Source organism: Microcaecilia unicolor, chromosome 6 (genome assembly GCF_901765095.1).
Source record: "Microcaecilia unicolor chromosome 6, aMicUni1.1, whole genome shotgun sequence".
In the NCBI taxonomy this organism is placed as follows: Eukaryota; Metazoa; Chordata; class Amphibia; order Gymnophiona; family Siphonopidae; genus Microcaecilia; species Microcaecilia unicolor.
Genome location: NC_044036.1, coordinates 68,515,705 through 68,541,538, shown reverse-complemented (window position 1 = coordinate 68,541,538; position 25,834 = coordinate 68,515,705). Strand labels below are relative to the sequence as shown.

General features: G+C 45.3%; 1 protein-coding gene across 1 annotated transcript in view; it reads right to left on the bottom strand.

The window, feature by feature from the left end:
• LOC115471752 (DBIRD complex subunit ZNF326-like) overlaps positions 1–25,834 on the bottom strand; it is a 90,566-nt gene that overhangs the window by 44,871 nt on the left and 19,861 nt on the right. Inside the window, exons 3-5 of the mRNA XM_030205567.1 lie at positions 24,354–24,759; positions 11,817–11,985; positions 4,208–4,304 (exon numbers count right to left, since the gene is read on the bottom strand). Of these exons, the coding sequence (XP_030061427.1) occupies positions 4,208–4,304; positions 11,817–11,985; positions 24,354–24,759 (672 nt within the window). The remainder of the gene's footprint in view (positions 1–4,207; positions 4,305–11,816; positions 11,986–24,353; positions 24,760–25,834) is intronic.

Here is a 25,834-nt window from a genome sequence, read left to right as displayed (position 1 = left end):
AATCTCAACATCTGCCGAGCTGTGATCTGCTGGGACGCTCGCACCCGCGAGACGAGGGACAACAAGTTGTTGGCCCTCGCCTCTGGGAGATAGGCGCGAGCCGTCCGAGAATCCAGCAGGGCTCCGATGAATTCGAGTTTCTGCACTGGGAGAAGATGGGACTTTGGGTAATTTATCACAAACCCCAGTAGCTCCAGGAGGCGAATAGTCATCTGCATGGACTGCAGGGCTCCTGCCTCGGATGTGTTCTTCACCAGCCAATCGTCGAGATATGGGAACACGTGCACCCCCAGCCTGCGAAGCGCCGCTGCTACCACAGCTAGGCACTTTGTGAACACCCTGGGCGCAGAGGCGAGCCCAAAGGGTAGCACACAGTACTGGAAGTGGCGTGCGCCCAGCTGAAATCGCAGATACTGTCTGTGAGCTGGCAGTATCGGGATGTGTGTGTAGGCATCCTTCAAGTCCAGAGAGCATAGCCAATCGTTTTGCTGAATCATGGGGAGAAGGGTGCCCAGGGAAAGCATCCTGAACTTTTCTTTTACGAGATATTTGTTCAGGGCCCTTAGGTCTAGGATGGGACGCATCCCCCCTGTTTTCTTTTCCACAAGGAAGTACCTGGAATAGAACCCCAGCCCTTCTTGCCCGGATGGCACGGGCTCGACCGCATTGGCGCTGAGAAGGGCGGAGAGTTCCTCTGCAAGTACCTGCTTGTGCTGGAAGCTGTAGGACTGAGCTCCCGGTGGACAATTTGGAGGTTGTGAGGCCAAATTGAGGGTGTATCCTTGCCGGACTATTTGGAGAACCCACTGATTGGAGGTTATGAGAGGCCACCTTTGGTGAAAAGCTTTCAACCTCCCTCCGACAGGCAGGTCGCCCGGCACTGACACTTGGATGTCGGCTATGCTCTGCTGGAGCCAGTCAAAAGCTCGCCCCTTGCTTTTGCTGGGGAGCCGCGGGGCCTTGCTGATTCGCACGCTGCTGACGAGAGCGAGCGCGCTGGGGCTTAGCCTGGGCCGCAGGCTGTCGGGAAGGAGGATTGTACCTACGCTTGCCAGAAGTATAGGGAACAGTCTTCCTTCCCCCGAAAAATCGTCTACCTGTAGAGGTAGAAGCTGAAGGCTGCCGGCGGGCGAACTTGTCGAATGCGGTGTCCCGCTGGTGGAGAGACTCTACCACCTGCTCGACTTTTTCGCCAAAAATGTTATCCGCACGGCAAGGCGAGTCCGCAATCCGCTGCTGGATTCTATTCTCCAGGTCGGCGGCACGCAGCCATGAGAGCCTGCGCATCACCACACCTTGAGCAGCGGCCCTGGACGCAACATCAAAAGTGTCATAAACTCCTCTGGCCAGGAATTTTCTGCACGCCTTCAGCTGCCTGACCACCTCCTGAAAAGGCTTGGCTTGCTCAGGGGGAAGAGCATCAACCAAGCCCGCCAACTGCCGCACATTATTCCGCATGTGTATGCTCGTGTAGAGCTGGTAAGACTGGATCTTGGACACGAGCATAGAGGAATGGTAGGCCTTCCTCCCAAAGGAGTCTAAGGTTCTAGCGTCCTTGCCCGGGGGCGCCGAAGCATGTTCCCTAGAACTCTTAGCCTTCTTTAGGGCCAAATCCACAACTCCAGAGTCATGAGGCAACTGAGTGCGCATCAGCTCTGGGTCCCCATGGATCCGGTACTGGGACTCGATCTTCTTGGGAATGTGGGGATTAGTTAATGGCTTGGTCCAGTTCGCAAGCAATGTCTTCTTCAGGACATGGTGCAAGGGAACAGTGGACGCTTCCTTAGGTGGAGAAGGATAGTCCAGGAGCTCAAACATTTCAGCCCTGGGCTCGTCCTCCACAACCACCGGGAAGGGGATGGCCGTAGACATCTCCCGGACAAAGGAGGCAAAAGACAGACTCTCGGGAGGAGAAAGCTGTCTCTCAGGAGAGGGAGTGGGATCAGACGGAAGACCCTCAGACTCCTCGTCAGAGAAATATCTGGGATCTTCCTCTTCCTCCCACGAGGCCTCACCCTCGGTGTCAGACACAAGTTCACGGACCTGTGTCTGCAACCTCGCCCTGCTCGACTCCGTGGAACCCCGTCCACGATGGGGGCGTCGAGAGGTAGACTCCCTCGCCCGCATCGGCGAAGCTCCCTCCGCCGACGTAGTCGGGGAGCCTTCCTGGGAGGTGGCCGCGGTCGGTACCGCACGCGGTACCGACGTCGGGGACCTCAACCTGGGCGATGGGCCAGCCGGCGCCACGCTCGACGGTACCGGTGGCGCAAGCACCGCCGGTACCGGAGGGGTAGGGCGCAACAGCTCTCCCAGAATCTCTGGGAGAACGGCCCGGAGGCTCTCGTTTAGAGCGGCTGCAGAGAAAGGCTGAGAGGTCGATGCAGGCGTCGACGTCAGTACCTGTTCCGGGCGTGGAGGCTGTTCCGGGCTGTCCAGAGCGGAGCGCATCGACACCTCCTGAACAGAGGGTGAGCGGTCCTCTCGGTGCCGATGCCTGCTGGGTGCCGAATCCCTCGGCGACCCAGAGCTCTCGGTGCCGACACGGGGAGGAGACCGGTGTCGATGCTTCTTCGATTTCTTCCGAAGCATGTCACCGGAGCTCCCCGGCACCGACGAGGAGGACGTCGAATCCATCCGTCGCTTCCTCGGGGCCGAGACTGAAGAAGGTCGATCTCGGGGGGGCTGTACCGCAGGAGCCCTCAGGGTAGGCGGAGACCCACCCGAGGGCTCACCGCCACCAGCAGGGGAATGGACAGCCCTCACCTGCACTCCACCCGATGCACCACCGTCCGACGACATCAGCAGACGAGGTCCTGGTACCACCGACGTCGATGCAGCTATCCGATGTCTCGGCGCCGATGCAGAGGCCCGATGCCTCGATGCACTCGATGCAGGGGCGGCCGAGGAAGAAGGTCTGGACGCTGACGACGTCGATGCACTCGAAGATCCCGGTGCCGATGCCGACGAAGAGCCCGAGAACAACACGTTCCACTGGGCTAGTCTCGCTACCTGAGTCCGCCTTTGAAGCAGGGAACACAGACTGCAGTTCTGAGGGCGGTGCTCGGCCCCCAGACACTGAAGACACGACGAGTGTCGATCAGTGAGCGAGATAACCCGGGCGCACTGGGTGCACTTCTTGAAGCCGCTGGAAGGCTTCGATGTCATGGGCGGAAAAATCACGCCGGCGAAATCAAAAGCCGAAATGGCGAAATTTGAAGCACCAAATTTAGAGGGAGAAAAAATCTCGACCGAGGCCGAAAAGAGGCCTACCCCGACGACGAAAGAAAACTTACCGGGGCAAAAAAGCTGGAAGTACGGGGAGGATTTACACGAAACCCGGCGGGGGGTTTCCGGAGCACTTCCCGACTAGGACAAAGCTTTCCCGAAGGAAAAAAACACGTTCAAAACAAATTGGACGCGCGAGGTCGACTTTCCGGGGCTCGACACGGCGAAAACACGACCGTACCGAGTGCGGACAAAAGAAGACTGGCCGGCTCGAGCCGGTTTCGGGCGGGAAGACGGCCGCGCATGCGCGGTGCGCGCGGGCGCGCGAGGGCTAGCAAAGGACTTTGCTAGTGAAGTTTCCGATTGGAGGGGCTGCCGTGGACGTCACCCATCAGTGAGAACAAGCAGCCTGCTTGTCCTCGGAGAAACCCCAGCAGCTTCTTCATGCAAAATAGAATTGCTGCTAGATCAAACTTTATTTATTTATTTTTAATTAAAGCAAGTTTGAAATAGGACTTGACTCAGCAGACTAATATGGTGATCTGGAGGCACTCTAGGACAGCTGCTAAGCGGGAATTCTTGCACATGCTCAGAGAGGTTTCTGAGCTCTGGAACAGGGAACTGTCACCTCCTGACAGAGCCGGGCCATCACCCACATGTGTAGTTGTTGTGATCCTGCTTCTCCAAGGAGACTTAATTATGTAAGTATCTGCAGCACTTACGAGTTAACATACCAGCTCTATGGCTGGTTTAAGTGCTCACCCCAAAATGTTCAGTACATATACAGCTGGTCAAGCTAGTATTCTATAAAAAAAAGTATGCTCCCACCAGGTATCCCATTATAGAACTGCCCTCTAAAATGTTTTTAAAAAGATGCCTGAAATGAAACCCAGGTTTTTTAAACAGGGGCATGCAAGTCCTTTTTACAGATTTGGTACACTCTAATATTAACATTACAACAAACCTGTATCCATCATCGTACCTTCCACTATTGTTCTCTCTTCTGCGTCTTTGCTTCTCTCTTCTTGCCTCAATTCGGCGTTTTTCTTCATTTTCATCTACCTTTTCATTCTGTTTAGCTAAACACAAACATATCTGCCATCATTTTAAGGATTGCAAGGCCAAGGCTCCCATCAAGTCAACCCAATTTCCTTCCTGATATGTACCCTAGGACCCAGATGATCTCTGGCTTTCCTGTAATAAGCGTTCTTAAAAAGTGAATTGTTCACTATGGTTTAGTGAAGGGATCTCCAAATGTTTCATGAAAATAGCCACATAAGACATTTTAAAACCATCAAGATTTTTTTTTGAGAGAGAGAGAGAGGGGGGGGGGGGGGTCTTCCCTCTTGCTGAGCATATTCTGAGGAAGGAGACCCAGCCCAGCTCTCTTATAATTTGGCAAACCTACCATACCAACTAGCAGGACCGACCCCCTTCCTTCTTCAGCATCTGTCCTATGCCTCCGACTCTTCTCCTGTTCCCCTGCTTCCTCTTGGCATTTCCCCCTCTCTCTCTCTATTTCCTCAAGCATCTTTCTCTGCCTCTTAACTGCTGATATCCAACTTCCCCCAATTCTAATCCCTATTTTCCCCACCTCATCCACTTTCCAAGCACTCATTACATAATAATGCTCAACTCTGTTTGACTCATTATGGTGTTACCAAGGATGCTCCAAGTCCAGAACTCTTGTTGCACAATGCTCCCTCCAACATTTTTATTTGAGTCCATGCAGTAACTTGTGCCCATATGTTTTCATGAGGCCAAAAGGATAGCCAGTGTCTCTGAACAGTGCAGCTTCTTCTCCTGCAATCTTCTTGTTGGTCTCTTGCCTGTAGGCAAGAAACCAGTGCACTGATGACCCTTCACGCTGAGGCACTTGATGTGTAGGTGGAAGTCTTCAGTACAAAGTATTCCAATACACTGGCACTCCCTAAGGTCTCTACAGCTTGCTTTGTGATGGCTACCAAATTCCAAGTAAAGAAAAGCACAAGGTATAGAAAAGAACTGCTCTGTGAGCTGCATCCTGACACTAAGGCCAGTTTGTGGACCCCTGGCTCGGTGTTTCTTGAGAACTTATATTTCAATAAAAAGAAAAAAAAGTTTACAAGGGAAATATTTGTCAAACTTACAAAATGTCATTACATTTTAACATACTGTACACACAAAAACTCATGTCAGTGTTGTTACAATAAAGCAAAAGATACTTACCTGTAGCAGGTATTCTCCTAGGACAGCAAGCTGATAATCCTCACAAGTGGGTTGGCGATCTGCGCCGGCCCGGGAACCAGCGTTTAAAATAGCAAAAACTTTTGCAGGAGCCTTCTGAGTGCACCGCATGTACAACTGCGCATGTGCCGAGTGCCTTCCTGCCCGCCACGCAGCAAAACTCCTCAGTTAGGTGAAGAGTAAAAAAAGAGAGATAGAGAAGACAACTCCAAGGGGAGGTGGGCGGGTTTGTGAGGATTATCAACCTCCTCTCCTCGGAGAATACCTGCTACAGGTAAGTATCTTCACTTTCTCCAAGGACAAGCAGGCTGAATAATCCTCAAAAGTAGGGTATCCCTAGCATCCAGGCTCACTCAAAACAACAATGGATGGTCAATTGGTCCTCGCAACGGCGAGGACATAATGCAGATTAACCTGCAACTATATGTAACTAGATCAGAGTGCAGCCTGGAACAGAATAAAAACGGGCCTGGGGGGAAGAGTTGGATTCTAAACCAAACAGATTCTGTAGCTCTGACTGCCCAAACCAACTGTCGCATCGGGTATCCTGCTCAAGGCAGTAGTGAGATGTGAATGTGTGGACTAAAGACCACGTTGCAGCCTTGCAAATCTCTTCAATGGAGGCTAAGTGAGCCACCAACGCAGCCATAGCTGTAACATTGTGAGCTGTGACATGGCCCTCCAGAGTCAGCCCAACCTGGGCATAAGCAAAGTAAATGCAATCTGCTAGCCAACTGGAAATTGTGCATTTACTGATGGCGACTCCCCTCCTGTTGGGATCAAAAGCAACAAACAACTCGGCGGACTGACTGAAGGGCTTCATCCACTCCATGTAAAAAACCAATGCTTTCTTGCAGTCAAAGGTGTGCAAGTTGCTTTCACCAGGGTGGGCATGAGGACAGGGAAAAAATGTTGGCAAGACAATCGACCGGTTCAGATGAAACTCCGACACCACCTCTGGCAGGAATTTAGGGTGCATGCGGAGGACTACTCTGTTGTGATGAAAGCTAACTGACCCTATGAGCTGAAGTAACAACCTCCAAGTACTTCAGATGGCAGGAATTCAGTGGCTCAAAAGGAGCTTTCATCAGCTGGGTGAGAATGACGTTGAGATCCCATGACACTGGGGGAGGTTTGAAAGGGGGCTTTGACAAGAGCAAACCTCTCATGAAGCAAACAACTAAAGGCTGTCCAGAGATAGGCTTACCTTCTACATGCTAATGATAAGCACTAATTGCACTAAGGTGAACCCTTACGGAGTTGGTCTTGAGACCAGACTCTGATAAGTGTAGAAGGTATTCAAGCAGGGTCTATGTAGGACATGAAAGGTGATCTATCGCCTTGCTGTCACACCAGACGGCAAATCTCTTCCATTTAAAAGAGTAACACCTCTTAGTGGAATCTTTCCTGGAAGCAAGCAAGACTCGGGAGGCACCCTCTGAAATACCTAATGAAGCGAATTCTATGTTCTCAACATCTAGGCCGTGAGAGCCAGAGACTTGGAGATTGGGATGTAGAAGCAAACCCCTCATTCTGAGTGATGAGGGTCGGAAAACACTCCAATCTCCACGGTTCTTCGGAGAACAATTCCAGAAGAAGAAGGAACCAAATCTGACACGGCCAAGACCGCAATCAGGATCACAGTTCCGCGGGCTTGCTTGGGTTTCAGCAAAGTTTTCCCCACCAGAGTTACGGGAGGTTATGCATACAGTAGGCCTGCTCCCCAGTGTAGGAGAAAGGCATCTGACACTAGTCTGTCGTGGGCCTGAAGCCTGGAACAGAACTGAGGGACCTTGAGGCATATTTTCAGAGCACTTAGTCTTCCAAAGTTCCACAGGTTTCTATGGAACTTTGGAAAGCTAAGTGCTTTGAAAATATGCCTCCTTGTAATTTAGTTGAGTGGCAAAGAGATCCACCGAGGGGGTGCCCCACACTCGGAAGATCACGCAGGCCACGTCCATATTTAGCGACCACTTGTGAGGTTGCATAACCCTGCTCAGCCTGTTGGTCAGACTGTTATTTAAGTGGCTTAGAGAAACATGTCGTGACGGCGCGCCCAAAGCCACACCTGGACGGCCTCCTGATGCAGAGGGCGAGATCCGGTGCCCCCCTGCTTGTTGGTGTAGTACATCGCAACCTGACTGTTTGAATCAAGATAATTGGGTTGGACAGACGATCTCTGAAAGCCTTGAGAGAGAGTGTTTCAGATCGCTTGGAGCTCCAGAAGGTTGATCTGAAGATATTTCCTAGGGGGACCAGGCCCCCTGGGTGTGAAGCCCTTCTACATAAGCTCCCCATCCCAGGAGAGATGCATCCATCGTCAGAACGTTTTGCGGCTGAGGAGTTGGAATGGACGTCCCTTGGTCAAATTGGATTGAATCGTCCACCAGTGAAGAGAATGTAGAAAATCGATGGATAGAAGGATGACATCTTCTAGATTCCTTGTGGCTTGGTACCACAGAAAAGCTAGGGTCCATTGAGCAGATACCATGTACAGACGTGCCATGACCGTAACGTGAACTGTGGAGGCCATGTGTCCAAAGAGTGTCAACATCTGCCAAGCAGTGACTTGCTGTGACGCTCAAACCTTGGACACTAGGGACAGAAGGTTATCTGCCCATACCTCAGGAAGATAGGCTTGAACCGTTCTCATGTTGAGCAATGCTCCAATGAACTCCAATTTCTGAACTGGAGCGAGATGGGACCTGGGATAATTTATTACGAACCCTAGTAGTTCCAGCACCTGAACAGTCTTCCGCATGGACTCCCGAGCACTGTCCTCCAGGGTGCTCTTCACCAGCCAATCGTCGAGATAAGGGAACACATGCACTCCCAGTCTGTGCAGCGACACTGCAACTACAGCTAGGCATTTTGTGAATACTCTGGGAGCTGAAACAAGGCCAAAGGGCAGCCCCCAGTACTGGAAATGATGCATTCCCAGTCGAAAATAAAGATACCTCCTGTGAGCTGAAAGTATCGGGATATGAGTGTAAGTGTCCTTTAAGTCCAGAGAGCATAGCCAATCATTTTTCTGAATCATGGAAAAAAGGGTGCCCAGGGAAACCATCCTGAACTTTTCTCAGACTAGGAATTTGTTCAGGGCCCTCAGGTCTAGGATGGGACGCATCCCCCCCTGTTTTCTTTTCCACAAGAAAATACCTGGAATAGAACCCCAGCCCTTCTTGCCCTGGTGGAACGGGCTCGACCGCACTGGCACTGAGAAGGGCGAAGAGTTCCTCTGCAAGTACCTGCCTGTGCTGGAAGATGAAGGACTGAGCTCCCGGTGGGCAATTTGGAGGTCTGGAGATCAAATTGAGGGAGTATCCTAACCGGACTATTTGAAGAACCCACCAGTCAGAGGATATGAGAGGCCACCTTTGGTGAAAAAATTTTAACCTCCCTCCGACTGGCAAGTTGTCCGGCACGGACACTTTTACCGCGCCTATGCTCAACTGAATCCAGTCAAAAGCCCGTCCTTTGCTTTTCCTGGGGAGCTGCAGGGGCCTGCCTTGGCGCAAGCTGTTGACGAGAACGAGCACGCTGGGGCTGAGCCTGAGAAGGCTGTCGAGGAGGAGGATTGTACCTACTCTTGTTATAAGCATAGAGAGCATTCTTCCTTCTCTGGAAAAATCGTCTACCTGATGAAGTAGTAGCAGAAGGCATCCGGCGGGAGAGATTGTCCATAGCAGTTTCCCGCTGCGTGATCTGATCAACCACTTGCTCGACTTTCTCACCAAAAACATTATCCCCCCGGCAAGGGATATCCGCAATCCGCTGCTGGACTCGACTGTCCAGATCAGAGGTACGCAGCCATGAGAGTCTGCACATCACTATACCTTGGGCAGCGGTTCTTGATGCAACATCAAAAGAATCGTAAGCACCCCTAGACAGGAATTTACGACACGCCTTCTGCTGCCTGACCACCTCCTGAAAAGGCTTGGCCTGCTCCGGAGGGAGCTTATCAACCAAGTCCGCCAGTTGCTTCACCGTGTTCCTCAAGTGAATGCTCGTGTAGAGCTGGTAGGATTGAATTTTGGCCATGGTGCCGATGTCGACGTCAATGCCGAAGAACCAGGCGAAGCTCCAAAAAGACAATCCTGAAGAGCTTTTCTTGATGCCTGTGTCCGCCTTTAAAGGCTAAGACACAACTTACATGGTAGGGCCCAAGGAACTGAAGACAGCACGCGTGGGGATCGGTACCTGAGATCGACCGGTTGCACCGAGTACACTTCTTGAAGCCGCTGGGAGTAGGGTTACCATATGGCTCCAGAAAAAGGAGGACGGATTGAGCCAACCGGGTTTTACTTCCATTGCTTTCCATTGAAAGCAGTGGAAGTAAAACCCGGCTGGCTCAATTACTTCCATTGAAAGCAATGGAAGTAAAACCCGGCTGGCTCAATCCGTCCTCCTTTTTCTGGAGCCATATGGTAACCCTAGCTGGGAGTCCTCGATGACATGGACGGAAAAATAGTGGTGGCGAAGTCAAAATTCGCGATTGTGCCAAAGAAAAGGGCACAAAAATGAGAAAACGCGTGAAACGAAAGGAAACTTAAAAGGGGCCAAACTAAGAAATAAAGGATTTTTTTTTTTAAGGCAGAAGCAGCAAAGGAAAAAGAAAAGAGAGAGAATAACTCTAAATAAAAAAAAAAAAAAAACCCGAAGGCTCTTTTCCTCTGGGCTTGAAGAGAGAGACCGACAAGCAGCCACTCTCCACCGCGGAAAAAGAAAAACTGAGTGGGGGACTCATGCGACGGGCAGAAAGATGGCCATGAGTGTGCCCTGCGCCCTGGAAGGCTCTGGCAAAGCTTTGTTTGTTTTACTCTGGAAAATTGCCGTTCCTGGGCCGTCGACCCATCAGTGAGAACAAGCAGCCTGCTTGTCCTCGGAGAACATAGTTTGAAATATTGGTACTTATGCTAACCCACTATAAAACCAACAACTATAACAAATTCAATTCTCATCATGCTGTCTGCTACTAATGTTTTATCAAATATAAGAAGAGGTGTTAGAAAGTTTGTGCTCTGGACATATTTTTTGCTCTTATCTGCTTTTTTTATTTTATTTGCATGAAGTCTTTATTAACCATTAAAACAGAACAAAAAGCTCCTTTCACAAGATACAGCTGCACTGTTTCATAATTTATACAATCAAACAAAACACACTCTATGCACTCCCTTCAAACAAAACACACTCTATGCACTCCCTTTCCAGTTTTAACATCCATATATTAACCACAGTAAACTTCAAAAATATTTAAGATTTTATATGACAATTTATCCACCTCCCATTACCCCCCACCCCCCCTACCTTCCTACCCTCCCTACCCACCAAGCACTGCATTACACTACCATCCGGCCACTCTCTCATTACTCACGCTATACACTATATGCTCAGTTTATGAAAAGTTTTTTCTATATTGAATGCCATTTACTCTTCAGTTGTTTTCTCTCTGCTAATAAACTCTCCATCTCGCACACATACCTCAACTTGTTGTGCCATTTCGCAATTGGAGGGACCCCCCACCTGTTTCCAATGTGAGGCAATAACCACCCTTGCTACACCCACTGCATGCCTCACCAGTGCCTGCTGACAGGGCATTAAGCCTGTTGCCTTTACAGAAAAAAGGAAGACTTCAGGAGCTCAGAGAAATGAGCACACCACCCATCTCTGCTGTGTACTGATTTCCAAAATGCTCTAACCTTTACACAACTCCACCACACATGCCCCATAGTCCCTCTTTGAGCACACCTTCTCCAGCATAAACCTGTGGATGCTGGATATATTCGCTGAAGACAGTCTGGAGTAAGATACCATCTAAACAGCACCTTTACTGCGTTCTCCTTAAATGGGGCATGAGTAGACACACCCGCCACCGCACGCTCTATTCTCTGCTCTTATCTGTTTCTTTTTGTAGGGTTTTTTTTTTTTTTTGGCTGTGTCTGGTTTTGTCTATCATATGTTTTCTACCTTATAGTTAATTTTGCCTATTTTTAGCTTAGTGAGGAGAAGGTGGCCTTTTTATTTGCTTGTTATTTATGCTTTCCCATTCAAGTCCCTTTTGGGGATTTATCAAGGTGATGCTAGCAATGTTTACAGAAAACACACAGCTTAGCCTTCCTATGATTTAGTTCAATTTATAATGGCTGGATTGGAAACCTAGAAAATTTTCCAAATCAAAAACTGAAAAATGTAATTTAAAAAAGAAAAACTAAAAAATATAAAAGCTGTTGGTCAATTAAAAAAAAGAAAAATGAGTACTGCTGCTTTGTTATTTGTAAACCTTTTACAATCAATACACAATAAATATGTTAAGACTGCCAATTAAATATTTCGAATAAACTTTCTAAACAGACTCAGCTACTTACCATTTTTTTTATTAGCACTGTTAGGCTGTAGTTTGGGTTTCTTGCCAAATGTTCCACCAGGTTTACTAAATGGCTGATTCATCTTTCTTTTCAATCCTCTTGCAACACTGGATTGATTATGATAATCCACAACAATTCCAGGTCTACGCATAGCTCCAAAATCCATTTGCTGAAAACATTTTAAATCAACTATTAGAACATAAAACAAAATAAATTCACACACAAAATGGTCTTGTATAATGGTTAAAAAAATGTGTGATTTCTCAGTCAAAAGTTATGAATCATTTATAGAAAATGATGAAAACAAAATCTGTAAAGTGACAGAGCATCTACATATCAGATTTATATAAATAAAAGCAAAATATTTCAACAAATTGTATATCACAACATTTAAATACAGCTCAAGATGCTAATCTAAGGATTTCTGTTTGCTTGATTTTATACTAACGGATCAGAAGGAAATGTGAGAAGCTTCCAACTGTGCAATACTCTGGTCTTGCAAAATTAAGATACAGTAAAAACTATTTAATACATAATTGTTCACACTCACATTGGCTTCAATTCTGCAAAATTCCCTAGTTACTTACATGGGTTATGGTCACAGCTCCTTTAGCATTATCTTTACTATCGGTGTTTTCCTATTCTGTCTTGATGAGGGGGAAACCCCCCAAAACCTCAATAAGTTACCAAAAGCATGCAGACACCCCCTAAAGGTTGCAACTAGGTTGACTGCCTCCTTCCTCACCTATCACAATCGCCCATGTCTCCACCAGTCTCCCACCTATTCCTTAATCCTGTCCTCACTGTGCTCTCTCTCTCTATACCAGTCTCTCCAAGCAGCATCCCACTCTCAATCTCCCCATCCTGTCCTCTACTTATCCCCAGCAGCTTCCCTCTCACCCTCCTCATTTGCACCAGTTTCTCTATATTAACACCCCTTACCCCCATTCTCTTTCTCTCAAAACTCCAGTCACCTCTCTCTTCCCCATGAACTGCTCCAAGCTAATCAGCCAACTCCACTCACCCCCTTCATCTTACTGGCTACAGTCCCCAGAGCAGCTATTACTCCTTGGTCCAACAACATGCAATTATCAGTGAAGTAGGGCGGCATAGGGCCTGAACTTGTGCTGGTCTTGCAAGATTCGAGACTACAAAGTTTTAGTAGTTTGTGGGAGGAAGTGATGTTGGCTTCCTGAGTGGGTGCCTCATTTTGGGCACCAGACATCCCTCCCGATTAAAAGCATTTATCACACAGCATCAGTGATTTTATAATGCTAATTGTATATAATAAGAGCAGTTGTTCCTACATGATGGCTCAGAAGTCAAAAGCAGCAGATATTAAGGAAACCCGGCGGCAATTTCGTAAGACCGGATCTGAGGATACCATGCAGCAGTCCTCACAGCTTACCTCACTAAAGCAGACAAGGACAGGAAATTTGCACAGTGGCTCAGAGGATGACAACTATTCAGAACCGGTGAATTTGAGGAGCCTTAAAGTGCAGCACTGCTTTCGGGACCTGCGGTCAAAGTTAAAGGATATAAGAGGCGAACTTGCAACTCAAATTGACACCCTGCATAGAATATGCAAGATGTTTTTTTTTTGGGGGGGGGGGCATGTTTTGAGGATATAGAAGCGCAATTTGAAGAGGTAGTCTCGGATTTGCAAGCTAAGTACACCAATCTGGATTTGAGGACTTGCGGTTTAAATTGGCTGATGTAGAGAACAGAGGCGTCAAAACAATTTGAGATTTCGTGGTGTGCTGGAAAATAATAACTAGGAGAATGTCATGGAGGTGGTCCAAGCTGTGTGTCACCAGCTGCTGGAGCTTAGTTAATCGGCACCCCATACTGAGCTAGAGAAGGTGCACGAGGCTCTGCGCACAGCCTAAGACACCTGACCCCAAGATATTATTGTATGCTTCACGCGGCATACCATCAAGGAGATGATACTGCAAAAGGCATGCACTCTTCCTTCAATTCAGTTTCAGGATGCCTCAGGGTCTGTTTTTCAAAGACCTTTCCATATTCACCTTGGCTAAGAGACGGGAATTTAAACCTGTTCTGGACCGGCTATGAAAGGAACAGATTCGGTACTGCTGGTTTTTAACACTGGCTCTTAGCTTCCTGCTCCAGGGATCGCTTTGCAGAGTGAAACAACCAGAGGATGCTTACAAAGTTTTAAGGGAGGCTGGCCTAGCTCCTGAAACATCCTGTGGACCCAGACCAATTTAATCTTCTTCTGTTCCAAGGGCCAAATGTTGTGCCCGTGCTCCCAGTAAGGGGAAAAAGTTTCAGCGTCACTCTAATAATGATCAAACCTGAAGGCTTCCCTGTGTAACATACTTTTTTTTTCCAGACTCAGTTTTGAATACTAATTGTACTGTGGTCCAATTCATAGCCCTTTCTCTCTCCCCTCCCCCCCCCCCCCCCCCCCCCCCCCCCCCAATTTTATAATGTTTTGTCTTTGTTGTCTCCTACGTCAAGTACTGACTTATGCATCTGCAACAACTGTTTGGTCTTTGGGTGGAGTGTTCTTTTGAACACTGCCATGTTGTTTATGGGGTTTGTGTGTGAAATACCTGCTCTATATTATTCATTTGCTGGAAGGGAGGTTGAGTATTCCTCAAGGAGTGGGATGGGCTCGCTCTCTCTTTTGGTTTTTCCTTTGCTTCCACCTTCTCATGTTCGGTTAGAGCTGGATTGTATAGGAGTGAATGAAGTGTGTGATGAGAGGCAGGAAACTCGTGTGGCTGGGCAGGTTTCTTTTTTTCCTAGTGGGTGGAGTACGGTGTTGTGTTCTATTTTTTCCTCTCTCTCTTTTTTGGTTTGTCTTGGGAAGGGGAGGTGGATATCTTCACATAGCTCTCAGTGGGGATGGTGTTGGTTGGGGTCATGGTAGTGATAGGTTGTGTGTTTGTCATGTCACCTGCTGTCCATCAAGCCCAGCATCCTGTTTCCAACAATGGCCAATCCAGGTCACAAGTACTTGGCAAGATTCCAGAACAGTACAATACATTTTATGCTGCTTATCCTAGAAATAAGCAGTGGATCCCCCCCCTCCCAAGTCATTTTAATAATGAATGGCTTATAGAATTTTCTTTTAGGAAGCTTTCCAAACGTTTTTTAAAACCCCACTAAGCTAACTGCTTTTACTACATTCTCCGGCAACAAATTCCAGAGATTAATTACACGTTGAGTAAAGAAATATTTTCTCTGATTTGTTTGAAATTACTACTTTGTAGCTTCATTGTGTGCCCCTCAAGTCCTAGTATTTTTGAAAAGAGTAAACAAGCGATTTATGTCTACCCATTCCACTCCACTCATTGTTTTATAAACGTCTATCATATCTCCCCTCAGCCGTCTTTTCTACAAGCAGAAGAGTTCTAGCCGCTTTAGCCTTTCCTCATAGGAAAGTCGTCCCATCCCCTTTATCATTTTTGTCGCCCTTCTCTGTACTTTTTCTAATTCAACTATATCTTTTTTGAGATGTGGTGATCACAACTGAACACAATATTCAAGGTACGGTCGCACCATGGAGCGATACAAAGGCATTATAAAGCCCTCATTTTTGTTTTCCATTTATTTCCTAATAATACCTAACATTCTATTTGCTTTTTTAGTCGCCTCCGCACACTAAGCAGAGGGTTTCAACATATCATCGATGGCGCCTAGATCCCTTTCCTGATCAGTGACTCCTAATTGGAAACCATGCATTACGTAGCTCTAGTTCGGGTTCCTCTTTACCACATGCATCACTTTGCCACTTGATCACATTAAACATCATTCGCCATTTGGATGCCCAGTCTTCCAAGGTCTTCTTGTAATTTTTCATAATCCTCTTGCAATTTAACAACTTTGAATAACTTTGTGTCATCAGCAAATTTAATTACCTCACTAGTTACGCCCATCTCTAGATCATTTATAAATATGCTAAAAAGCAGCGGTCTTGGAACAATTAGAAATACCTTATTTTATATATGTGGACAATATTGTTGTTGGTTTTTTTTTTATTTGTACCCCGCGCTTTCCCACTCATGGCAGGCTCAATGCAGCTTACATGGGGCAATGGAGGGTTAAGTGACTTGCCCAGAGTCACAAGGAGCTAGCTGCCTGTGCCTGAAGTGGGAATCGAACTCAGTTCCTCAGGACCAAAGTCCACCACCCTAACCACTAGGCCAATCCTCCACTCCTACTACTCCCGATATCACAGGATTGGCTTGCTACTTTCATGAGAATTACAAATTTCTTCAACTAATTGAAAAATGGATTGAAGGTAACTACCTTAAACTTAATTGTTAAAAAAAAAACTAAATTTTTATGGCTAGGTTCTCATAAAGTTGAATTTCCTATGGCTAGGTTCTCATAATGTTGAATTTCCTATGGCTAGGTTCTCATAATGTTGAATTTCCTCAAGTTTCAATATATCATCTGACCTATTTGATTTTGATTCTTGCTCTAAAATTTTGGGAGTAAAGTGGACAGTTTACAGTTTGGCTTGCCATATTAAAACTCATTTGTAAATCTTTTCATCTATAAAAAAAATTAAGGACCATTCGAAAGTTCTTTGATAGTCCAAAATAGATTGCTGGTCCAGATTTTGGTTTTATTCAGAATAGATTGCTGCAATGTTATTTATGTTGGATGTTCAGGCACTTTGCTGAGAAAAGTTCAATTGATTCAAAATGCAGTAGCTCAGTCAGTTTTTTCAGCTTGTAAGTTTGATTCAATAACCCCACTACTAGTTGAGGTACACTTGCTCCTGATTGAGGCCAGGTCCCAATTTAAGATGTGTGCATTTATAATTAAGATTTTAAGTGGTTTGGCCCCTTCTTATATGTCTAATTGAGCTACTACTCTTCACAAGAGCTCTATAGGTAAAACCAGAAATCAGATGTTCTTACTTTTTCCAACAGTCAAGGGGATTAAATTTTGTGGGATATTCTCTTTGTCAATCTATTATCAAGCTGTAACAATATGGAATTCAACGCCAATTGATAGTCACACTGCTACCGATTATATGATTTTTCATAATTCTCTTAAAACTTGGTTTAAGAAGAATCTCTTATAGTTTGAAGAATACTGTTCTTATTCTGTAATTCTTGAACTTAGTGTCAAGTCTTCTTTAATTTTGTAATCCACACTAAACTTGATAGGTTGTTGCAGAATAGAAGACAAGTTTAACATAACTCTCTCACAGGGTTCTTTTTAGGGACTCTGAGCATGGGGGCTAGAAGTTCCTGACCTATGGAACTATTACAGAGCAGCTCAAGCTAGATAAGCAATTAAATGGTTCCAACATGACGACTATACACTGAGTGCAAATTGAGCAGATACAGATAGGACCAGTCCCTCTGCATTATATGATTTGGCTTCCTTGGAGAAACAGATTTTATTCAGGACGCTGTTTCTCCAACAATCATTCGTACTTTTCATATTTGGGATTCCTTGAGTTCTGTGGTGGATTTTCAGTTTTCTTGATACATTCCTATTTGTCATAACCCAGAGTTTCCCCCAGGATTGGTTCCTTCAGTTTATAGACTTTGGGATTGAGCAGATGGGGTCAACTTGATGATGATGATACTTTCCTCTCCTTTCAAGCCTTGTCTCGGGACTATGATCTCCCGCAATCACATTATTATGCCTATCTGCAGATTGTACATTTATTGAATTCCAAACACTTTAGGCCACAATTGATGGGTTCGTATACTTTTTTAGGGGGTTTCTATATGGATTTTAGATCCACTAAGTTTTTAGTGAGTACGCTCTATGGTTACTTAAAGGATCTTCAGGCTCCTGTTGTGAGTCACAGGAATAAGTGGGAAAAGTATCTAGGGGTAACTTATGCACCAAAAGACTGGGATTCTATGGAGCAATCACTACCAAAAATAGCTATTGCTTCTAACACGCGAGAGAATAATGTTAAGATTTTATGTCGTTGATATATGACACCAGACCGTTTTAGTCGCTGGTTTCCTCAATCCTCAGCATTGTGTTAGCGAAAATGTGGAGCTAGAGGCACCATGGAATATATCTTGATGGACCTGCCCAAAGGCAATAGCATTTTGGACATCAATCTGCTTTCACATAATGTGGATTACTGGACTGAAAGTTGTGATCCTGGTATTCACCTATTGAACAGGGTGATTCCGGGGTTTCATAAGCAGACTCTTTTGGTTAGACATCTGTTAAATGCAGCTAAACTCACCTTGGCAGCAGCATGGAAAAGTACAGATATCCTTTCATAGCTAAATGGAAATCTAGATTAAATTGTTTTTATAAAATGGAGAAACTTACCGCTATTTAGAAACAGGGCAAAAATATGGGGCTCTGTTCATAACTTAAACTTTGTAGGTGAGTAAGACTTATGATTAGTTTCTCCGTTTTATTTCTTCACCTTCACTGCTTGAGAGGTGATTGACCCATCTCTTATTTTAAGGGTTCTGCTCTCCTCTCCCCTTTTTTCTTTTTTCCCCCCTCTTCTTTTTGCTTTATCTTTTCAAATTGATATGTAAAATGTAAAAAAAAATATATGAGGAGTACTTTCATTGTATCATGGAGAGCACATTCTGCTTTGTCCGAGAGTAAGTTTTTATTGTATCTGGGTTCTTGTCGTCTATATTGTAGGTTTGTTCTCCTTTGGAATGTTTAATAGAGTCCTCTTGTTAAATTAAGATTCAAGACTACAAGACTAGCACAAGAGTTTGGACACTGCGGTTAAAACTCACAGGAGAGTCTCATAGTGCCAGACCAGGAAGAAACAGCTGTTCTGGTGGTGGCATCTGGGAATGGATAAGGAAATTTGAAATATTACATCAAATTTGTAGTCACCATGGTAACATAGCAACCAGGATTTGTTAAAAGTAGACTTATTCAGATAATGGAATTGTCTTTTTTGCAGCAAAAGAAATTCCAGATGACATTTTAGTCCTGTGTGTAAAGCGATACTTACCTGAAGCAGGTATTCTCCGAGAACAGCTGACTGATAATCCTCACAAATGGGTCGACGATCTGTGCCAGCCCGGGAATCGACATTTGAAATAGTAAAAAAGTTTGCTAGAGCCTTCTTAGTGCGCCACACGTCTCACTGCACAAGCGCCGAGTGCCTTACAGCCTGCTGCGCAGCTGCGCTCCTCAGTTCAATCACGAGTAAAAGAGAAATAGACAAGACAACTCCAAGGGGAGGTGGGCAGGTTTGTGAGGATTATCAGCCTGCCGTACTCGGAGAATACCTGCTACAGGTAAGTATCTTCGTTTTCTCAGAGGACACGCAGGCTCTATTATTCTCACAGTTGGGGTATCCCTAGCATCCAGGCTCACCCAAAACAGTAAAACATTGATCAATTGTTTGGGAGTGGAGGAGTGGCCTAATGGTTAGGGTGGTGGACTTTGGTCCTGGGGAACTGAGTTCGATTCCCACTTCAGGCACAGGCAACTCCTTGTGACTCTGGGCAAGTCACTTAACCCTCCATTGCCCCAGGTACAAAATAAGTACCTGTATATAATATGTAAGCCGCATTGAGCCTGCCATGAGTGGGAAAGCGCGGGGTACAAATGTAACAAAACAAAAAAAAAATTGGGCCGCGCAACGGCAAGGACTGAACATAGATTAGCCTGAAACTATATACAAGTATCAGAGAGTGCAGCCTGGAACAGAAGAAAACGGGCCTAGGGGGGTGAAGTTGGATTCTATACCCCAAACAGATTCTGCAGCACCGATGGCCCAAACTGACTGTCGAATCGGGTATCCTGCTCAAGGCAGTAGTGTGATGTGAATGTGTGGACTGAAGACCATGTTGCAGCCTTGCAAATCTCTTCAACAGAGGCTGACTTTGTGAGCCACCGACGCAGCCATGGCTGACATTATGAGCCATGACATGGCCCTTCAGAGTCAGCCCAGCTTGGGCATAAGCGAAGGAAATGCAATCTGCTAGCCAACTGCAGATTGTGCGTTTTCTGATGGTGACTCCCCTCCTATTGGGTTCGAAAGAGACAAATAACTCAGCGGACTGACTGAAGGGCTTCGTCCGCTCCATGTAAAAGGCCAATGCTCTCTTACAGTCCAAGGTGTGCAAGCTGCTTTCGCCAGGGTGGGCATGAGGACGGGGAAAAAAATGTTGGCAAGACAATCGACTGGTTCAGATGAAACTTCAACATCACCTTCGGCAAGAACTTAGTGTGCCTGCGGAAGACTACTCTGTTGTGATGAAACTTGGTATAAGGTGCATCCACTACTAAGGCCTGAAGCTAACTGACCCTATGAGCTGAAGTAACAACCACCAAGAAAATGACCTTCCAGGTCAAGTACTTCAGAAGGCAGGAATTCAGTGACTCAAAAGGAGGTTTCATCAGCTGGGTGAGAACGACATTGAGATCCCATGACACTGGAGGAGGTTTGACAGGGGGCTCCTTGTGATCTTGGGCAACCCTCCATTGCCTCAGGTATAAACTTAAAATTGTGAGCTCTCCTGGGACAGAGAAATATCCAGACTACCTGAATGTAACTCACCTTGAGTTAATACTGAAAAACGTGTGAGCAAAATCTAAATAAATAAATAAATAAGTGTAGAAGGTACTCAAGCAGGGTCTGCGTAGGACAAGAAAGGGGATCTATCACCTTGCTGTCACACCAGCTGGCAAACCTTCTTCATTTAAAAAGAGTAACACCTCTTAGTGGAGTCTTTCCCGGAAGCAAGCAAGACTCGGGAGACACCCTCTAAAAGACCCAAGGAAGCGAACTCTATGTTCTCAACATCCAGGCCGTGAGAGCCAGAGACTGGAGGTTGGGATGTAGAAGCTATCACTCGTTCTGTATGATAAGGTCAGGAAACACTTCAACATCCACGGTTCATCGGAGGATAATTCCAGAAGAAGAGGAAACCAATCTGACGGGCCAATATGATGCAATCAGGATCATGGTTCCGCGGTCTTGCTTGGGTTTCAGAAAAATCTTCCCCACCAGAGGTATGGGAGAATACGCATACAGAAGGCCTACTCCCCAATGTAGTCGTATGTGCCCCTGGTCAGAAATTTACGACACACTTTCTGCTAACTGATCAGCTGGCGAAAAGGTTCGGCCTGCTCCGAGGGGAGGGCACTGACCAAACTAGACAGCTGCCGCACCGAGTTCCGCACGTGGATGCTCATGAACAGCTGGTATGTTTGTATACAGGCAGCGAGCATAGCGGCCTGATATATTTCCCCCCCAAAAGAGACCAAGGTCCTAGCTTCTCTGTCTGGGGGCGCTGAAGCATAGTCCCTAGAACTCTTGGCTCTTTTGAGGGCTGAGTCCACCACCATGGAGCTGTAACTGAGACCTCATCAACCCAGGTTCACCGTGGATCTGATACTGGGAATCTGTCTTCTTATGGATCACGGGACCAGACAGAGGGAATGCCCAGTTTCACGTAAGGACTTCCCTGAGTAACTTATGCAAAGGAGCTGTCACTGCCTCTCTAGGTGGAGAGGTGTAGTCCAGGACCTCGAGCATCTCAGCCCTGGGCTCATCCTCTACATCTATGGGGAATGGAATCGCCTGAGCCATTTCCCGCACAAAAAATGAGAAAGAGGCTCTCAGGAGACAGTCTCCTTTCAGGTGGAAGGGAAGGTTCAGAGGGAATCCCAAAGGACTCATGTGAGGAAAAGTACCTGGGATCTTCCTCCAACTCCCATGAGCGTTCACCCTCAGTATCGGAGAACACTTCCTTGAGTGACTTCAGAGACCAGACCTGCCTTGATGCCAAAGACCACTCCCGCACAGACTGCGCCCTAGGCAAATCAAAAGTCTTGATGGTGCTGAAAAAAGTGCACCAAAAACAAAGGTAAAACCCCTGGCCGAGCAGGCCTAAGGACGGCCGCAACTAAAATAAAATAAAGTTTTTCAGCCCATGTATAAGTTAAGACTATAAGGAGATTTTTTTTTTTTAAAAGATAGAAAATAAAGGAAAAGAGAACAGAAATAAGCGAAACAAAATGACAAAGCAGAACCAGGTAAATTAGGTGCGGCTCCTCACGCGGAAAAAACAGAACTGAGCGTGGCGGGGAGGAAGGCACTTGGCGCACGCGCAGTCGGACGTACAGTGCACTGGAAGGCTCCAGCAAACTTTTTTGCTGTACTAAATGCCAGTTCCCGTGCCGGTACGGATCGCCGACCCAACTGTGAGAATAATACAGCCTGCTTGTCCTCGGAGAATTGCATTTATCTATTTATTTGGGGGGGGGGGGGGGTAGCACGTTATGCCTGCTCCAGTTCAATCAAACTCAGTCTCTACTGAAATATGGTGCAATGAGCCTTGATTCTCAACTCTCTGATTACTTCTGTCTTAGTCTTTCCCACATTCCCCCCAACCAACTCACTTAGCCCTGTCATTGAAAAAGTGTCTTTGGCCAAAAGCCATATTTCATGGCTCCTGCTGAACTCTAATCATGGATCTGTCATGCTACAGTTGAACAATAACTAGACTTCCATTCCCTGGGTCGGCTGAGGATGTTACAGAGATAGTGTTCGTAGCACCTCTGAAGAGGGGATATGGAGGTAAAGTATCAAACCCAGGTCTATTCACAGAACTGTCACTTAGCTAGCCTTTTGTACAAAATTTTCCACATTCCTGAATTTTACTGAATTGCAGCCATTGTTCATACAAATATTCACTTTTGTTGTATTAAAGAATGGTTAAAAAAGGCATAACTGATTTTTTTTCTTACAAATACCATAAATACCTAGTCATTAAAGGTGCAATGCATATTAAATGTTTTCACAGAAAACTATATAGCATAGCTCATGAGGAGAAAGCCTAATAACGCAGAACACTCTCTCTAGTAAAACTGTCTTCATAAACAAAAACAATTACAAAGAATTGTATGCCAATACAGCAAGAAATATGTTGGCTGCTAAGTTTTTACTCAACATCAACCCTTAAGAATTCCAACAAAAATCTGCCAGCATCTGCTTCAGCTTATCCAGCATGAGGTGCCAACTCTAATGTGCAGCCTCCTCTCTAACAATCCGTCCCATTAAGTTTAATTTATTTTGCTTTTCTTTGTTCACAGTGGTATAAATTCTGCCAAAGCACCAAGGAGAAGGTCCACTTATAGCCACTCCTATATCTGAAATCCCTGCTCTGGGGCCCATAATTTGAACCTCTGCCATTCCTTTTCAAATTCCCTCCCTCTTCCTTATACCAGTCTATCTTGTATGTTCTTCCTCCAGCACAGCAACAGGACTGCCGTTCTTTCTAGCTATGGCCTGGAATGCAGCAACAGTAGCCTCTCCCCACAGCAACCTGAAGCCAACTTTATTCCAACTCACAATGCTCTAAAGATTGTTCACAGGGATTTTCTAGGGATGCTTAAACCTCATAGTACAAAAGCACTATCACCAAGAGCACTGTTCTACAACCTTGCTCTCTGTGCCTATTACCCTTCCCCCAAGCCACCCAAAGTCCCCTTCACCCAGGAGACTTAAGAAAAGTGGTGGTGGAAGGAACATTACACTGAGTCAGTGCATGCTCAATCTTTGTAGAAGTCCCGCCACCTCCCTTGAAAGGAGGAGATGAGTTGCTGTACAGACAAACACACACCAGTCCATAGTAGTGTGCACAGTGCAGTGTTCACCGCAGTGGAACTTACACTCTTCAGTCTCAAGAATACACTCGCAATTTGAGCTTGAGAGTTGGTGCAGCATAATCCCCAGATTAGAAGTATTTATACGTTATCACAATTCTACCACTGCAATCATCTCCTGAAAAAGAATTATTTCCTAAGCATTCTAAAAGGCATCTCCTTTACATGAGAAATTAATTACGCACATCAAGGGTTCTATACTAAAACCATTCATTCAAAGAGAAGTTATGATAAACATGCATATAAAAAAAAGAATCCCTTGTTCTGTTCTAGTTTATCTTTAAAAATGAACTAACCGTGTCTAAGGAAGTTGACAGAGGAACCATGTCCTGCAGAAAACTGGAGGATAGATTTCAGACTGTTTTCTGCAGGACATGGTTCCTGCAGGTTTTCAAGGCAGAATTTAAAAAAAAGTAAACCACTGACACTAATGCTAAAGTCTTAACATTCAACATGAAGTCACACACAGTTCTGATTTCTAACATTTAGCTGAAGATTGAACTTTGGAAAGCATTTAACACCTACAGTTTGTAATCATACATTGCACCTTTAACCTAATCAGAACTTCAAACGGTTCTATAGAAACTTTTTTTTAGTTTATTACAAAATATTTATCAGCAGCAAAGCTGCTAGCGTTTAAAGAAAATATTACCTTAACCCTTTTTGGATGAAACCTGTAGTTACATTGTCTCCTTTCATATAAAAAGGAGAGAACGCCAAATCTAGCAAATTTAAATTACTATTAATTGATTTTACTTTCAAAGACTGACTGCTTTAAAAGCCACCTTCTAAGGGCTTTGCTCTGATATTCATGCCCATTTGTAAGTCACTACAACAGTGCATTCCATTTTAAAGTTCTGGTCGTGAAAGAATTCAAAATCAACTAGTGAAAAGAATCTGAAAAGATTCTGTACTTACTCCTCTGCCTCGGCCTCTGCCTGTTGATGATCCTCCAAAAGCATCATAGCTTCTGCTTCCAAACGCACCTTCGGGATAAGCAGGCGTTCCTCTCCCCCGAGAGCCTACAGCTGCAGGCTTCATATGGGGTGAAGAAAAACTGCTGTAGGAAGAGTAACTTTCTCTTCCTCTGTCATCCAAAAACCCAGGTCTCATCTTTGAGCGTGAGTAAGCTGATTCCCAGCTAGACCCACCCTGGTTTCTACCTCCGAAAGAGTCAAGGCTATTCCGGTAGGAGCTGTCAAATCGAGCATCATAACTATCTCCGAAGTGCCTTTGTTCGGGTTCATTAAAAGCATAGCCAGATCTGTACAGATCTCGCCCACCCACAGCAGACCTGGAGTCATAAGACTCATAAGGTCCAAACCTGAAAAGTTGCAGTGAGGGAAAAAAAAAAGTAAGCTTACTAGAATTAAACATTTCAAAACACAGTTATCAGTTGACATTTATCAACTACAATAAAAAAAATGTTAAGGTGAAGTTAAACTAACAGATCTACAACTTTATGCACGTTGATTAGGGCTGGGCAATTCAACCTGTGAACAGAATCAACAGGGTGAAATCTATTAAAAAAAAAAAATTACCAAGAAGCTAAATTAAAGCTCAGTAGGTCTGCACTTTATTTCATTTAAGCTTCAAATACTATTTCTACCATTAAAAAACAGAAAACAAACATTTTTCTGTCACTTTTTCAAGCCCAGCCCTAGTCTGAGAAGAACAGCTCACAGGCTATTCAGTAAACTTTCCTAAGTTCATGCCCAAGGCTGACGAACATTTAAATGAAGAACAAGTCAAAAAAACATCCGACTTCTGTAAAATGCAAAAAGATGAATATAAATGCAACTCTAGAAATATACACAGTTTACACCTAGGAAACTGTAAATTACACAGTTCTGGTTTCAATTAGTTTCTATGAGCATATTTTTTTAATAACTAGATGGGCTCCATATTAGCCACAATGAAATACACCGATCTTGAAGTTTAACCAAAAATGAAGCAAATATACTGTGCATCTGAACAGTGCCAGCATACTAAAAGATTCCTTGGAAATCTTTTTGGGACGAGTAACAATTTTTATCATTTGTGTTCTGAGATAGGACCATCCTCTCCCAACAAGCTGCAAATAAGAGAGCGAGGAAAAAAGAAAAAAGGCGAGGGACACACCTTACACATTTCAACAAATTGAACATAGCTTGAATAGGTCTATGGCAATGTTTATTTCCCCATTCTTTAAGGGAAGGCACAAATGGTGCTCTTCTGTATAATGAAATTATGTCTCACAAAGGACTATACCACACAGAGACATCCAAAGTTAAGCAATACATATTTTAACATAAGAACTATAAATATTTATGCTTAGTTATAGGATTTCCAAACCTCTCATCTAGCTAAGTTGTTCACTTACAGCAGTGTTTATAGATTACAGTACTGTGACCCCATGA